The 14,808-nt window shown below is 36.4% G+C and overlaps 2 protein-coding genes across 2 annotated transcripts; one reads left to right on the forward strand and one right to left on the reverse strand.

Moving 5' to 3' along the window:
- Positions 1 to 2,135: 2,135 nt before the first annotated feature.
- Positions 2,136 to 7,070, reverse strand: LOC149406272 (peptidyl serine alpha-galactosyltransferase). Its single transcript, XM_089626245.1, has 8 exons — positions 6,501 to 7,070; positions 6,088 to 6,258; positions 5,635 to 5,878; positions 5,345 to 5,545; positions 4,576 to 5,036; positions 3,655 to 3,819; positions 3,327 to 3,570; positions 2,136 to 2,975 (listed from the first exon to the last, which is right to left on the reverse strand). Exons 1-8 carry the CDS (start codon positions 6,818 to 6,820, stop codon positions 2,334 to 2,336), a joined length of 2,448 nt encoding a protein of 815 aa, XP_089482371.1. The 5' UTR covers positions 6,821 to 7,070; the 3' UTR covers positions 2,136 to 2,333.
- Positions 7,071 to 9,788: 2,718 nt separating this feature from the next.
- On the forward strand, positions 9,789 to 11,937 carry LOC149406273 (uncharacterized). The gene is made up of 9 exons (XM_089626307.1): positions 9,789 to 9,959; positions 10,261 to 10,292; positions 10,398 to 10,479; positions 10,555 to 10,764; positions 10,860 to 10,979; positions 11,054 to 11,111; positions 11,220 to 11,293; positions 11,581 to 11,669; positions 11,773 to 11,937. Exons 1-9 carry the CDS (start codon positions 9,879 to 9,881, stop codon positions 11,840 to 11,842), a joined length of 816 nt encoding a protein of 271 aa, XP_089482433.1. The 5' UTR covers positions 9,789 to 9,878; the 3' UTR covers positions 11,843 to 11,937.
- The last annotated feature ends 2,871 nt before the right edge of the window (positions 11,938 to 14,808 follow it).

Consider the following 14,808-nt stretch of genomic DNA (forward strand, 5'->3'; position numbering starts at 1 on the left):
TTATTGGGATTTAAGGGCAACAACAGCTCATTGGACACTAACAATTCCAAAGGGAGTTGTTGTTGCCTTTAAAGCCGATTAATTCCGTTAACTTCAGATAAATTTTGATGAAATTCATTATGTTCTTCAATGATATAGTTGAATTAAATAAATAAAAAAATTGATTCCGCGCGTGTTTGTCTATGATCGTCGGATGAGTGAGAACTGAGCGTTAGAGATACAGAGTAAAGAGAGAAGTGATAGAATGAGAAAATGTGTTTGAAATAAGATTATTTGTCCGGAGGGACATTTTTTTCTTCTAAAAATGTGACAAAAGTTTATACTTAAAAGTGTGTAAATCAAAAGTCTATTTACAATTGTACTACTTAATATGTATATATATGTCCTTCCCTTCTCATTTTTTTTTTTTTGTCAATTTGGTTTGTTAGACAAGAGAGATTATGAAATACTATGAACTTTTTTTAGAAGTAGTACTATTGGCCAAGATTACATGTTAGCCGTGCAAGCGCATGAAAATTATATGATTTAGGATAAATCCTAAAAAAGTATGCATTTCTGCAGCCCATAGGACTTGAACCCAGGACCTCTCAGACAAGGTATATATATGTGATTAACACTAGACCAAACTAACTACTACAAAATACTATGATTAATTTAGTCACAATAAAAGGTTTAGTTCTATAACTAAAATTTCATACAATAAAGCAATTTCTCTTGCTCTCTTTCACTTTTCATTTTCCTTTTCTTCTGGTCTTAAATTAATGGGAAAACTAGCAACGTAACCATTTTGAAACATGGTTTTTGGAATCTAGCCCACGTTTGATAAATTTTGCAATCTTGCCATTTACTGAAATGTACGGCTATAAAATACCTAATTTACCCTTATGCTTATACTTAAGTGAACAAAACAGTAGCCCAGGTTTGACCGAATTAATGTGTATACATCAATTTAATTTCAAATATTTGAATTCATAATAGGATATTTGGTAATGTAATTAAAAGGGAAATGAAATATTAATTGATTGAATAAGTCAACTACATTTATTGGTATTGGGTAATGTATAAAAAAAGGAAAGTAAATATAAATTGAAGGAAAGTAAATCAGGATAATGAATACACGTCATGACTCATGACCAGTTCAAATTTCAGAAATAAATTAGGAATACTTAGTGTAATTGATTATTTCAGTGTTGTTAATTTCTGTAAATTTATATTGCTTGCTAATACAAATCATCTTGTATTCTTAGTGTTATTAACAATGGTTAATTTCTGTAAATGTCGATTGAAGTGCTTATTATATCAGTCACACAGGAAATTTAATCATTTCCATTAGATGTGGCTATAAAATAGGAAAGTCAACTTCTCCGGTTAAATAACGTTAATTAATATAAATAAACGCATAATAAGATAATTACCGAATATATAATAATCGGCAACAAATAAACGCACAAAACATGGGCTACAGTTTTGGTAAACCAAATTCAATCTAAGATTAATATAGTCACTACCATCTTACGTAAATATGACACATCATCAGTTTTGGTTATAGTTGAAATTTTGACGAAACGTTGGTTAGATTACAATTGCAACGTTTGAAGTGGTTTAGATCGATTAATTTTTCTAAATTAATTAGTGAATAATTCCTAGTCCTTTGCTTCTTCATATTTTTTTTTCTTTCCTCCTTTTATTGTGATTTGAGGAAGGAATTGGGCAGTAAAAGACAAAAAAAAAAAAAAAAAAAAAAAAAAAAAAAAAAAAAAAAAACGGTCAAGATTGGTGATCTCTCTTGTCTAACAAACCAAATTGACAAAAATATTAGTTGGAATTTGAGCGTTAAGATGATCAAATCCAAATGAGACCAAAGCGTATAAAAAAGATGTTTGGTTGGTGCTATGACATCGAGATCAAACCGTTGCCCAATTAAATTATAAAAGACAAGTTTTACTCCATAATTTAGGAGGAAGTCAAGCAGGCACATGTTTTGTTCTTTAAAAATAGTCATGCTTTTTAACAAGATCCATTATCAATATACCAATATATGGCAGTTTATTTTTATTTTTTTTATAGAACCACCAAAATATTGAAGTACAACATGTTTCATCAAAACATATCAGGGTCTCAAAACTGGAACGAAATGCAAAATTTACTATAATAAGTAAATAAATAAAACTCGCCCTCAAATGATGACAATATATTACAAAATCCCTTTAAAAAAAATGACAAGTATTATTGATGGGAGCCTTAAACTTCCGAAGACTACAACAATGACTTTTTGTGTATAAACTTTGTTTTTCCTTTCTTTTTTGTTACAGCTAAAAAGTCCTTCCTAATCCTCAGTAAGGATTTCTTCTCTTACTCCTCTGGTGTTTATTACTACCTCTCAGTCCTTTCCCTCTCCGACCCGTGTACAGCAACAAAAGCACCGCCACGAAACCCACCCCCGAAATCCCCCACAGAACGATGACCCAAAACCTCAACGACCCCACCAAACCGTCTTTGTCTATCTCCGCCGGTTCCGAGGATCCCTGAGTTCCAATCCTCTCAGGCTCTTCGTCTTTCTTCTTCGCGAGAACATCAACATCGCCGAACTTCCTCGAATAACTCACTTCTTTGGGCTTGGCATCTGAGACCGAGATCGAGTCCAAGGCGGGCTTGGAATTAGGGTCGGGGCATTTTCTTTTCGTGTGGTGAAGTCTCAGTGCCTCGTTGATCGTCCTTATACACTCGACGCTGAGCAAGTCTCGCCGGTATATCTGCTCGTCGGTCTGGTCGAGAGACGAGGCCTCGGGCGGGTCCGGAAACTTGGACCAACACACGTTGATCATGTCGGATTCCCTCCAATTGGCCTTGTCGAAGCTCCAGTTTCCGACGTGGAATTCAAGGCCGTAGTGGAAGACTCTGTAGTCGACGCCGGGCTCGGGGACGTACCCCGGGTAAAGCATGATCTTATCGGTTCTGACGTGTCGTAGCTTCAGCTGCGAGATCAAGTACAATTGAGAAAAAAAAAACATAAATAAAAATTGAATCGTGCTACAAGTCGATGATAATAGAACAAAGAAAAAGTGACGAAACTTAAGGCGTGAATATACCCACTCAGACCTGCGAATATCAAATTTTATCGCAAGCCCATTCGGGTCACCTAAAACTCTTAACACATCGAATTCCATTTTCTCGGCAATTTCCTATGTCGAGCATGTATTTTTTTTAAATTTCTTAAAAATATTTATATCTAAACGAAAAAAAATTTCACTTATCGCTCGCGTATTTGACTCTAGGACGTTAAAAGGTGGCGCTTTTAAAAAATTACGAATGTAAAACTAGTTTACCTCAGCAGCAGCGAAGGAGTAACCGTACATCTCGCTGATCCACCCGGACGCGTAAATGTCTCCGGTGATGTTCGTGGCGTAATGTTCTTTGTCGGCACGAACCTCCTCGCTTTTGTGGAGCCAAAGCATCGCAAATCTCCGAAGGTCGTCTATGTGCATTATTATGACTCCCCCGACCTTGTCGCAAGCCTCGGGGTGGCTCGTATGGAGTTTCGCAAGCTCGTTGTCGCACCCGATGAGGTATCTGCGCGTCGGTCCCACACAAATCATAGTGATTCTAGAGAGCTAAAAAAAAATTTAGGGTTTTTTTTTTTTTTTTTTGTCTTACTCGTAAGGAGTTGAAACTGGGCGTCCACGTTCCGCGTTGAATTCCCATGGCGTGATCGGACCTCTCATTACCATATCGGCGTCGAGGATTACGATGAACTCTGCATCGATTTGAACATGATTTAGCCAGTGAAGCACCGCGGCTGGCTTATTAATGGCTGGATACCTGACGTGAAAAAAAAAATATATATATAAACACCTTGAAATCTGACAGTGATTAATCATAACTGCAAAACAGCTCAGGGCATTTCTAACGGAAATAGTTCCTGAACGATTACACGAGTTGCATTCTGGTCCCTAAACTGCTTTTTTTAGCACAATGGTACTCGAACTATTGGGGACTATGAAGAGCTCACTTGCATTGAGAGTTCATTTTGTAAGTTAATTCTTATTTTTGACTTCATTGGGTTTGGTGGCCTATTGTAAATTTGCAGTATCTGATGCTTACATGTATATGTTAGGAATGTAGATGAGACATAAAAGTTCATCGTTTAAGTAGATTTTGAAGATCATCGTTTTGTTTTTGTTTAAGGCTTAGCCTTCTGGAAAGTCCGGATCTCTCGAATAACCATTTCTATTAAATTACCAATGAATTGTGAAGGTCCTTGTCAGTAATTAAACAAGTCAACAAGTAATGAGATATGTTTGAAGCAGGGATTAAAAAATCGGGAAAAGCCAAAAAAAAGTTCATCAGAAAATCGTTTTTTCCGGTGGTTATCAGTAGTCAAAAGGCATTAATTCCGTCCTCTTCTCGAAAATCACCATAAATACTAGAAAAAATCGGCGAAATTTATTTTATTTTTTTTAAATACTAATAAAATTTCAGCCAAAAACATGGCGAAATTTCAGAAACTACGGAGAAAAAACAAAAATCAGCATTAGTTAACATTTTAATCAGTGGTTTGAGAGTAAAGTAAATTACCAATCGCCTGTCAAGGGATGTCGGCTCATGGAAGGAACATTATGAGTCGGAGCAAGATCGTGACCTTTGTATTTCTGCAAATCTCCGTCGGTGCAGCTGAGAAGCCGTGTGATTTCCCCGGGCTGGCCACTCTGGTGGAAGCTATGAACGAGCCCCACGGTCTGCCAATCGAAGTAAGTCGAGCATTCCGTGGAGAACACGGTGTGGATTTTCGGGCGCGGTGGCGGCGATTTCGGCTTTCGATCCTCTAGGAACAATAAGCTCTCGGGAGTCGGGTATTTGGGCTTGGTCATTTCCGAGAATGTTTTGCTCTTCAGAAAGCTCATGTATTTCGTCCACTCTGGCTTCGGACAACCATTCGCGGCGTGTTGTGCCAAGAGACCTTCGTTCATTGTGTTGATGCACTCTATATTTATGAGCAGAGTTCTTCTTTTGTTAGTGTCCGGTTCCATTAGCTTTACCTGCAACAACAACAAAAAAAAAAAAAAAAAAAAAAGGTGAACCTAACTTCAAGACATAGAAGTGGAGACGGAGACAGAAATCGAACTTGAGGGGTGAAAATGTCAAAACAAAAATAGAGGGGCCAAATAATAAATTTTAGAAAATAAATTAGGGACAGCACTCGACCAGTCTCGGTAGAGATCGGACACGGGTTAGTGCTTAAAATCCTAAACAAAAGCTGAAAGCTATATATGTCACGACTAAATTATGTCCCAAATTTTTCAATGAATTTAGGTCAAAGATTTGAAAGGGCGAAGAAAAACGATACCTCTCTAGGATAAGGAGGTTCGGGGAATAGTTTCCCACACTGATAAACTATGTGGTCTTCGTGGTGATCAAGCTTACTAAACGACCAATTTCCCACTTCGAATTTCAAGCCGTAGTGAAGAAGGATTGGCTCAATGCCTACTCGCGGTTCATATCCCGGGTAGATCATCAGATTATCGTTGATCTTGTGTCGAAGCCCCGCCTGAAAAAAAAAACATACTTTCATAAGTAAGAAAATTAACTATTATCAGAACATACCGAAACAATATGAGAAAGACAGTCTAAGCTTACTTCTGCGGCACCGAAAGAGTATCCGTACATTTCACTGATCCACCCCGACCCGTAAATATCGCCGGTGATATTGGTCGACCAGTGAGCTTTGTCTTCCCTAACTTCTTCTGTTTTCGATAGCCACAATGGAGCGAGTTTTCGGAGATCTTCTATGTGCATCGCTAAAAGCCCTCCGACTTTATCGCAAAGCTCGGGATGGTGAGTGTGCAGATCCGCAAGGATATTGTCACATCCAACCAAATACCTAAAATGGAAAACAGAAAAAGAAAAAAAAATTAACACAATTAAATCTATTAATCATTGATGCTTGTCTTAGTCGATATCTGGAATTAGAAAGCTGTGGTCTTTGAAGATATTATCTTGGTTTATATTACAACTTAACCCAATTTTGATTCAATTCTTTTCTTAGGATATAAAATTAAGGATTAAAGAAAAAAAAATATAATTAAATACCCATAATACGCAGCGACGGGTCTTCCTATCTCGGCTCCGATTTCCCACGGCTTGATGGGCCCACGAATGATCATATCGGCGTCGAGAATCACAACCCAATCCACATTCTGAGCTTCTTCACTGTACTTCAGCCAGTGAACTACCCCGGCAGGTTTATTAATTGCAGGGTACCTAATTAACCAAAAAAATTAATTAATTAAAAAAATCCCAAGATATAAGCTAAATTCTCATTCGATTCAACAATCTAGGCTTGGAAATTGAAAACCAAGACGACATTAAAAATGCATGAACGTGGAAGATAAGCAACTGAGTGTGCGTGTGTGTGTGTATTTGGAGTTTGGACTGCATTAATTAACTATCTAAAAGACTAAAATTAAAACCTTTAAATATACATATATGATAATTGGGATTACCAGTCACCGGTTTTGGGGTGTCTGCTCATGGAAGGGACTTCAAAAGTTGGAGCCAAGGACATGCCTTTGTACTTTTTCTTCTGATCGTCCGTACAGCTGAGCAAGCGAGTGATCGGACCGGGCTGACCCGATTTCTTGAAGCTGTGGACCAACCCGACCGTTTGCCAGTCGAAGTAGTCGTTGCACTCCACCGAGAACAGCGTGTGAATTCTGTACGGAACTTCCTTTCCTTTCTTCTTCGTTTTCGCGCCCAAACCGCCATTAAAGCTCAGAGCAAGACTGACCATGCATATCGCGGCGAAAAGCCCGAATTTGGCCATGGCGGATCGAATCTGGGTTGGAACTCAATTGGGTCTTCGTCTCATAGATCTAAAGTTTCAAGCTTTGACGAAACGAGTTGAGTTTTTTTTTGGGGGGTTTTAATAAGTCAAACGCTTGATGTTTCTCTTCTTCTTTTTGTGTTCTTGTTCGTTCTTATTGTTATAATATAAATTATGTTACAGGCCATGTGGGTTTAATCCTTAAAATAACAATGAAAGAATAATCAATCATGAAAACTACAGAGCAAAATAAGATTCTCTCTCTCTCTCTCTCTCCCCTTTGCTGTTGACGATTCAAAGGGCATTTTTAGAATATGACGTGGAGCTAAAAAATCATTTCATAGTTGGAAATAATGAATATGGCAAGTAGACTTTTATTTTCATTTCCTGTAAATAAATATATTTCGGATCTATTGCAAAATAATTGTTTGTACAATAACGACTATGTATGTATGATGTTTCATAAGAGCTGACTATAGGCTCGAAATGTACTCTTTTTTATCTTTTCAATATTAAATGGCATTTCGTGTAAGACATCTTGTTACATTTTTTGGGGACCTCTTCGGGAACACGATTGATCTAGGATTTCGGGACGAAAGCAAGACTATCATATTAGTTACACAATTTAATTCTATGTAATAACTAGATTTGTCTTACATAGTGACATGAGAGTTGCACTGTTTGATTAAGATATAGCATAAACTCACTTATCAAAAGATAAAAAAATAAAAAAATAAAAAACGGGGACGAAATAAAACGATTCAAATGACATGAAATTAAAACAACACCGCACCGCATAACGGAATCAAAACTCTTGCAAGTAACTTCGGGTTAAGAAAAAAATACAACCGTTTGAAAACTCATTTATGTGAACGGGGATAAAGCTATTATTCTAAACTAAATCGTCTCTCAATTAGACAAATCTATTTTAAAGAGAAAGCGTAAATGTTTGGAATTGGAAGTGTTGATGATATGTGAAGATTGTGATGAGTTGTGTATGCGAAAATGCATGCCATTTTTTTTTCTTTTTGCTTTCGACAATGTTTTTCGTACCTGTTTGAATAATTAGTTTACTTCTGGATATGCTTTTTCTGTTATGCTCTTCTTCTTCGGACATATTTGGCATGGCGTTCGAACTTTGTTCATGGATGTTTTTGAAGGTAATGACTTAGATTTGAATGCCCAAGTAAAATTTGGAGTAATTCAAAAACTCGGAGACCCAACTACAAAAAGACAAGTAGTCTGATGTATTATTATATAGACTACTAAAAAAGCTTGATTTGAATCTTTGACTCTTGTCTTGCATGTTCCTGCTTAAACGATATCATGTAAGGAAAAGTTCATAAACTCGTGGAGATATAGAATATGATATATAAATTATCATGCTTACATATCCACCATTGGAATCCCTAACAATTATTTCAATAATTACATATCCAGTTATGGACAAATACGCACATGTTTCATGTTTATTTGAGTAATAACAATGAGATTTCGTAATATTATGCTAAGAATAGTTAGACTTTCCAAAAAGACGCCACATCTTTTTTAAAAAGATTTTCCTCGACAAGATTGATAATAGATAAAATCATGGAATTTTTATTTTGTCTAAATGCCACGTAATTTTCAAGAATTAGTCACTTTCCAATTAGTGGTTTTAACAGTTATTTAACCACTTCATTAGTTTTTGACTAATCTTTATTCAACTTTTTGTTTTGTTTTAGGGTAAACTAGCAACGTAGCCATTTTGAAACATGATTTTATGAATCTAGCCAACGTTTGGTAAATTTTGCAATCTAGTCATTTACTGAAATTTACGGATATAAAATACCTAATTTACCCTTTTTCTTATACTTACTTTATCAAAACACTAGTCCACGTTTGACCGATTTGAATTGTATACAGCCAATTAATTTTAGATTTTTTCACAATTTAATTGAATATTTAGCTAATTTAATCGGAGATTCGGTGATGTAATTAAAAGAGAAAATTTAACGCAATAAATGCACAAAAAATTTACCATAATTAACAGAAATTAACAAATCAGCGGAGATTAACAAAAATTTGCAAACATTTACACTGTATTTGCTTACACGGCTATAATTTCAGCAATTTAATTTCAGCTTTTTGAATTCATAATATGAGATTCGGTGATGTAATTAAAAGGGAAATGAAATATTTATTTGATTGAATAAGTCAAACAAGATAATGAATACACGTAATTATGATAAAATCTCGTTCAAAATTAGAAAATAAATTTGAAAACAAAAATACCGTATTAAATGCGTATTAAAGGAAAGGAAATAAATCGGTTCTACCTGCACATATGTAAATTTACCATAATTAACAGAAATTAACAAAGCAACGAAGATTAACAAAAATTTATGAACATTTACACTGTATTTGCTTACACGGCTATAATGTTCATTAAAGAAAAAAACGCTCAATAACCAACTTTGCCAAGTACAAATTTTTTTTTTAAATTCGAAATATAAAACCGAATATAACAAATTCGGCTACAAAATCAAGTTTCAAAACGTGGGCTAGTATTTTTGAAACCAAACCGAGGCTAATATAGTAAATACCATATTACATAAATATGACACGTCATCAAATTTGGCTAGATTCGAAAATTAAACAAAACGTTGGTTAGATTACAATTGCAACGTTTGATGTGGCTTAGATCGACTAATTTTTCTTTGTTTTATGCTTAAAGTTTTATTTAAAATAAGGACAAAGAGATATTTGTGGAAGATTTAAAAATTTGAAATGTTTAGGGAATTAGCAGTGTAACTCCAACCCAATTCTACAGGGAACCTTTCCTTCGTTGGGCCCTAGAGAATAAAAGGCCCAAAAATAAATTACCACGCCCAAGCCCAGTAAAGCCAATCTCTCAGCAAATCAGCCAAGCAAGAGTTTATTAAAATAAAGTCTATGCCGTTGACGTGGAGTCTTCTAATTGGTTGTCTTCTCGTGGAGGTTCTTCTCCAACATTACACTCGATTCTAGGAAAGAACCAAAAAAAAAAAAAAAAAAATCCAGTCCATGGTCGAAGAAGATGAAGATTCGAAGACGAGCAGAGTCCAAATTGGTCGCTTCTCTCTTCATTTCCTTATTCATTTCACTTTCCTCAACTCAGGTTCTTCCATTATTCATTCAAAATTTCCATATATTTATTTATGGATCAAAACTCGTTCTGTGATCTACTATCTGAGAATGTAAAATAGAGCTAGAATGACCTATTCCAATAAAGTTTGACGATAATTTGAAAAAACTTTGACTCGTCGAGGTTCACACGTTCATAATTCATTGTCTATTTGGTCAGTGATAGTATTAATTTTGAATATCGAATAACCCAGCATCTTAATCAGAATTGATCATGATTGGTATTCACATTTCCTCGTTTCTCGATTTCATACTCTTTTATTACTCTTCCATAGGGTGGTGATACGTCTGAGCTTGGCACTTCAAGGTACTAAGGTTTAAAATCTTGAATTTTAGTATAGAATGATATGTTCTACAGCATTTTTTTCTCTCCTAAACTCAAATGTTCACTTTGTATGTATGAAATTTTCAGTACTCTTGATGGAAAAGAGGTCAATATCGAGATACACTGTTCGAGAGAACGGAGTCGAGCAGCGAAGAAGATAATCGACGAGGTACCATTTTTGTTTTCATCACTGGGAAAAAAAAAAGCTGACTACTAATCATCAAAGTATGTCACTGTGTCGCAGTATTTGATGCCCTTTGTGGAGAAAGAACGGCATCGAATCCCTAGAAATTGCAGGCTTCACGAAGACAACAACATTTTCAGGGACAACGAGGAACACAAAATCCACTCCGATATGAACGAATGGAAATGTGGGTACTGCAAAAAGAGCTTCTACGAAGAGAAGTTCCTCGATAAGCATTTCGACAATAGGCATCGCAATTTGCTGAATGTGGTCAGTTCTAACTCTATGTCTTGTTGGGAGTTATAAAATAGTAAAGGAATCGTTATCTTATTTCGCTCATCCTTTTGAACTGTTTTGAATTCCAGAGTCATGGAAAATGCTTGGCAGATATATGTGGTGCTCTTCACTGTGATATTGCCATGGAACTGCCTCAGAAGACAAAGTGCAATCCTGCCGCGGCTTCGAGGAATAAAAACTTGTGTGAGGTTGAGGATTTCCGATCACCGTTATTCATGGGATTTGATTATGTATTTAACTATAATATTTTTTTTTCATGCAGGGACTAGCCGATAGTTGTTTTCCCGTCAGTGAAGGACCTTCAGCTAGTCGTCTTCATGGTACGAAGTTTCTGTCTCTTTTCCATTAGTTTTTCCGCACGAATAATTAAAAGAATATATAGATTAAATGGTGGGTTTTTTTTTGGGTGGGATATTGATTTGACACAGAGTTCTTTTTGCGACAATTCTGTGATGCCCATACGTGCACGGGAAATCGGAAACCTTTCCCTCGAGGTCGAAAGGTAAATATTAGAGCTCAAATCACACTCAAATTATTCATTTTGGTTTTTTTTTAGTGGAAGGACCTTGATGGGTTATAGTTATCGATCCATTTGAAATTTTGGGCTTTTGAAAAGTAAGCCAAATTTTCACATATGTTAAACAACTAGCCATATCTGAAGGAGTGTGAGTGTGTGTCAACTCATACGGCTTGTGCATCAGAAGATGAGAAGTATTGGTTACGTAGCCATTTTGTGGTATTTCTCTTATTATTATGATGATATTTTCTTCTCCGGATTTTCATGTGCAGAGGCGGAGTAGTACAGCTTACATTGTGATCTCTGTTCTGACCCTTTTGGTTCTGCTATTTTTCTATTCCTTTCTGTACATGTACCAGAGGTATCAATTCTTTGCTTTAAACATGTATCATGTGTTTTCTTCTAACAAAAGATGTTCTATATTTTCCATATTGATCGGGATTTTTACGAGGGTTTTGTTGCAGGGGTCTGAAAAAGGGAACATCGAATCTGAGGCGTCTCTCACAAAATAGCGGGAAGAAAAAGCCCTCTTAAAAGTCGAATATTGTTTTCTTTGCTCCATTTTTCTTTTTCTTGTAAGTTGTAACATAGTTCATTTTATTTAAGAAAGGGAAATTCCAGTTTTGTTACCTTCCATTTCAATTCATTGTGAAGTAGTTTGGGAAATGTCACAAGTGGTCAAAAACACATCTTCAGGCTGTTTCTTCACCAAAAGAGATCTGGAAATAGGAATCTTTAACTAGTCATCTCCTACAAAACTAGAGACTAACCATATTCAATTTTCAATTAATGTATTTTATGCAACTTTTACATAACATTGTCCTAAAACACTACGGCAGAAAAAAAATTACAAAAAGAATAATAATAATTATAAATATAATGTGAAAAGTCCAGATTAGTACTACTTCTAAGTTTGTAACTTACCACCAACATAGTTTCTTACGGTTAGGCAGACATTATTCTGAAGTACGAATCAAACTAAATATACCATGGATTAGAAATCGTATTAAATTTTTTGAAATGACCATATGCTTTTAATTTTTAAAGTTGAGAGTTCTTGAGACTTCTAAAAAATGTATAAATTAAAGTTGATAAAGAGGAAAGCAACTCAAAAAGCTCCAAGTACAAAATAAATATATTAGTAGACGTTGTTACTTTAAATTTGGCTGTTTTTGTTTAGATAAATCACATGTGCTCTGCGTTGTTGGACGCACTTTTTTTTTTTAGGGAAAAACCGAGAATTCCATTAGAAAAGAGCGATTACAATCACTAATGCAGACTTTGAAAGTCCCAAAACAGAGATGCTCATGATCTCGGACTGAACCGAACCCATCGAAATGAACATATGAAAGCGATCATGGAGTTTAAACGTGGCTTGGAATCCAACAATGGAAAACCAACAAAGCACACAACTAATCGAGCACAATATCAGCTCTTTGACAAAAACCTCTATGGTTGATAGGCAAACCCGAACAACCAAGAGCACAAGACCTCGAAAGAGAGTCTCAAACCTGCATAAACGCTTGTCTAACAGGAATTCCATAACAGAAGGCTGAACGATGGCTAATCCAACTTCAGAAACTAGATAGCTATTGCAAAAAGCAAAGAAAACATGGAAATTACAACCAAAACAACCACAAAAGACACCACCCAAAGAACAATCGTGACCAAGACCCAAACAACCCGTCACTCGGCAAGCTTCAATGACTCGAACCCACGGCGTGGAGCACCTCCAGGAAGCGACGACGAAGGAGGGACGGACCGCCTTGCTGGCGGCGGCGGTGGCGAGGCCGAGCCTGGTGGTGACGCGGTGGTGCCGACCGGAGCTCTCGAGGGCCGGGGCGGGGCTCTTGGCGGTGGCCAGCCTCTGGAGCGTGGTGAGAGTGGTTGGGACCGTCTTCGAGCTCGGAGGGCGACGGATCTGAGCTCTGCGGTCGACGGATCTGAACCGGCGGTGGCGAGCGACCTCTGCGACGAAGAAACGGAGAAACGGCATCCACGAGAAGGGGATCTCGTGGAGAATCGCCCTCCCCTCCGGACCGGAGCCGCGACAGCGACGGCGTCCGAACCCAGAGGGGCGGCGGCGACGGTCACCCCAGCTAGATCTAGATCTAGATCTAAGTTGCTCTAGAGAGAAAGAGGGTTTTTAGAGAGAGAAAGAGGGTTTTGTTTGTTGTTGGACGCACTTTGTCGGGACATATGTTTGTTTTTTCGTCAGTATTTATTTTCTGACAGCTTTTTGCTTCCGCGTACCTTTTCATTTGATCGTCCAATGAGAACATTCCATGTGTTATTGGTAACCCTAGCGAAGGACATTTTCCTTATTTGTCTCTTATAAAAGGGAACGTTCTCTCTTGTTGTAAGATTACACATTACAGAATCAAGAGCTTTTATCCGCCGTCCAAAAGAGAGCTTGTGTATGTTTGTGTATACTCGGTGTTAAACATTCTTTGTGTGAGTGTGCTCTACTGAGTTTGTTGTGGTGTTTGTTGTTCTTGTAAAACAAACCTTGCGTGATAAAAGGTTGTTGAAACAATAGGATAGTAAGATGAAAGTGAGGGGAACTCAAACTTAGGGGAAACCTAAGTTAGAATTTACGATAGTAGTTTTGAAGTAAGGAATAGTTTTGAAGTAAGTCATTCATGGGGTTCGAGCTATGTACTTATTCTACTGATAACTGAAGATTCTTTTTTCACCGGAATTTAAGTCCCTCTAGAAATGGGCGATTTGATCGAACTGAGTTACCAACTCTTCGTGTTCCTTTTTACGGTCTTTATCCTTGTCTAAATACTTAAAATTGTAAAGGTGTTATAAGAAGTGTCTGAAACATCTAACGAAATAATTAAAAACAGTAGATTTGGTTTTTCAGATTTTATTATTATTTTCCCTGTCCTTACATAACATATTCTCTTGTGGATTATTATATATGCTTATTGATTCGTTTACATTTCATTGAATCGTAACAGAATTACATGTCATAAGAAATTCAGCTTTCACCTTATTGATGTGACAAGGATAAAAATTTCCCATATAAGTTCGAAAATGACGCTATCCAATCATATATGTAGTGATTAGGAAATACGTAATGTTGATAAACAAAACAATTAATATATACATAAGAATTAAATCCTTGCAAAAATATATCCTTTGGAGTATAATAAGAGTTTATAATAATGTTTTGTCAAACAGATAAGCAAAGAGGGTTACTTAGTAATACTATGGGTAGGTTTTCTCTATCAGAAAAGGACCTCTAATAATAATTTATATATTATTATTCTTTATTCGTTTCTTAAACGGAAGCAGCCATGGGTTGATTATATATGATGACAAAGACTGCACTCTTGGACGATGGATTCAATTTGTTGAAACCTCTTAATGATACTGAGATTAGTCATTAAATAGTTTTCAAGACATTGACTTTAGTCGCCTTATGAACTATAGTCATAAACTAATGAAGTTTCCCGCTTTTATATTATGAAGACTACTCTTACAAAAAAAAA

The sequence above is a fragment of the Urtica dioica genome, chromosome 1, assembly GCF_054948205.1.
Source record: "Urtica dioica subsp. dioica isolate 48M chromosome 1, U.dioica_male_clone48M_v1_H2, whole genome shotgun sequence".
NCBI classification, from domain to species: domain Eukaryota; kingdom Viridiplantae; phylum Streptophyta; class Magnoliopsida; order Rosales; family Urticaceae; genus Urtica; species Urtica dioica.

Bases quoted from the DNA above. Each gene is read 5' to 3' on its own strand.
- LOC149406272 (XM_089626245.1), bottom strand. From the start codon at position 6,820: ATGGCCAAATTCGGGCTTTTCGCCGCGATATGCATGGTCAGTCTTGCT. The intron at 5,037-5,344 runs GTATCGTTTTTC...TTGTTGTTGCAG, and splicing joins AACCTCCTTATCCTAGAGAG to GTAAAGCTAATGGAACCGGA. The intron at 2,976-3,326 runs GTAAACTAGTTT...TTGATCTCGCAG, and splicing joins ACTCCTTCGCTGCTGCTGAG to CTGAAGCTACGACACGTCAG.
- LOC149406273 (XM_089626307.1), top strand. From the start codon at position 9,879: ATGAAGATTCGAAGACGAGCAGAGTCCAAATTGGTCGCTTCTCTCTTC. The intron at 10,293-10,397 runs GTACTAAGGTTT...TGAAATTTTCAG, and splicing joins TCTGAGCTTGGCACTTCAAG to TACTCTTGATGGAAAAGAGG. The intron at 10,765-10,859 runs GTCAGTTCTAAC...TTTGAATTCCAG, and splicing joins ATCGCAATTTGCTGAATGTG to AGTCATGGAAAATGCTTGGC.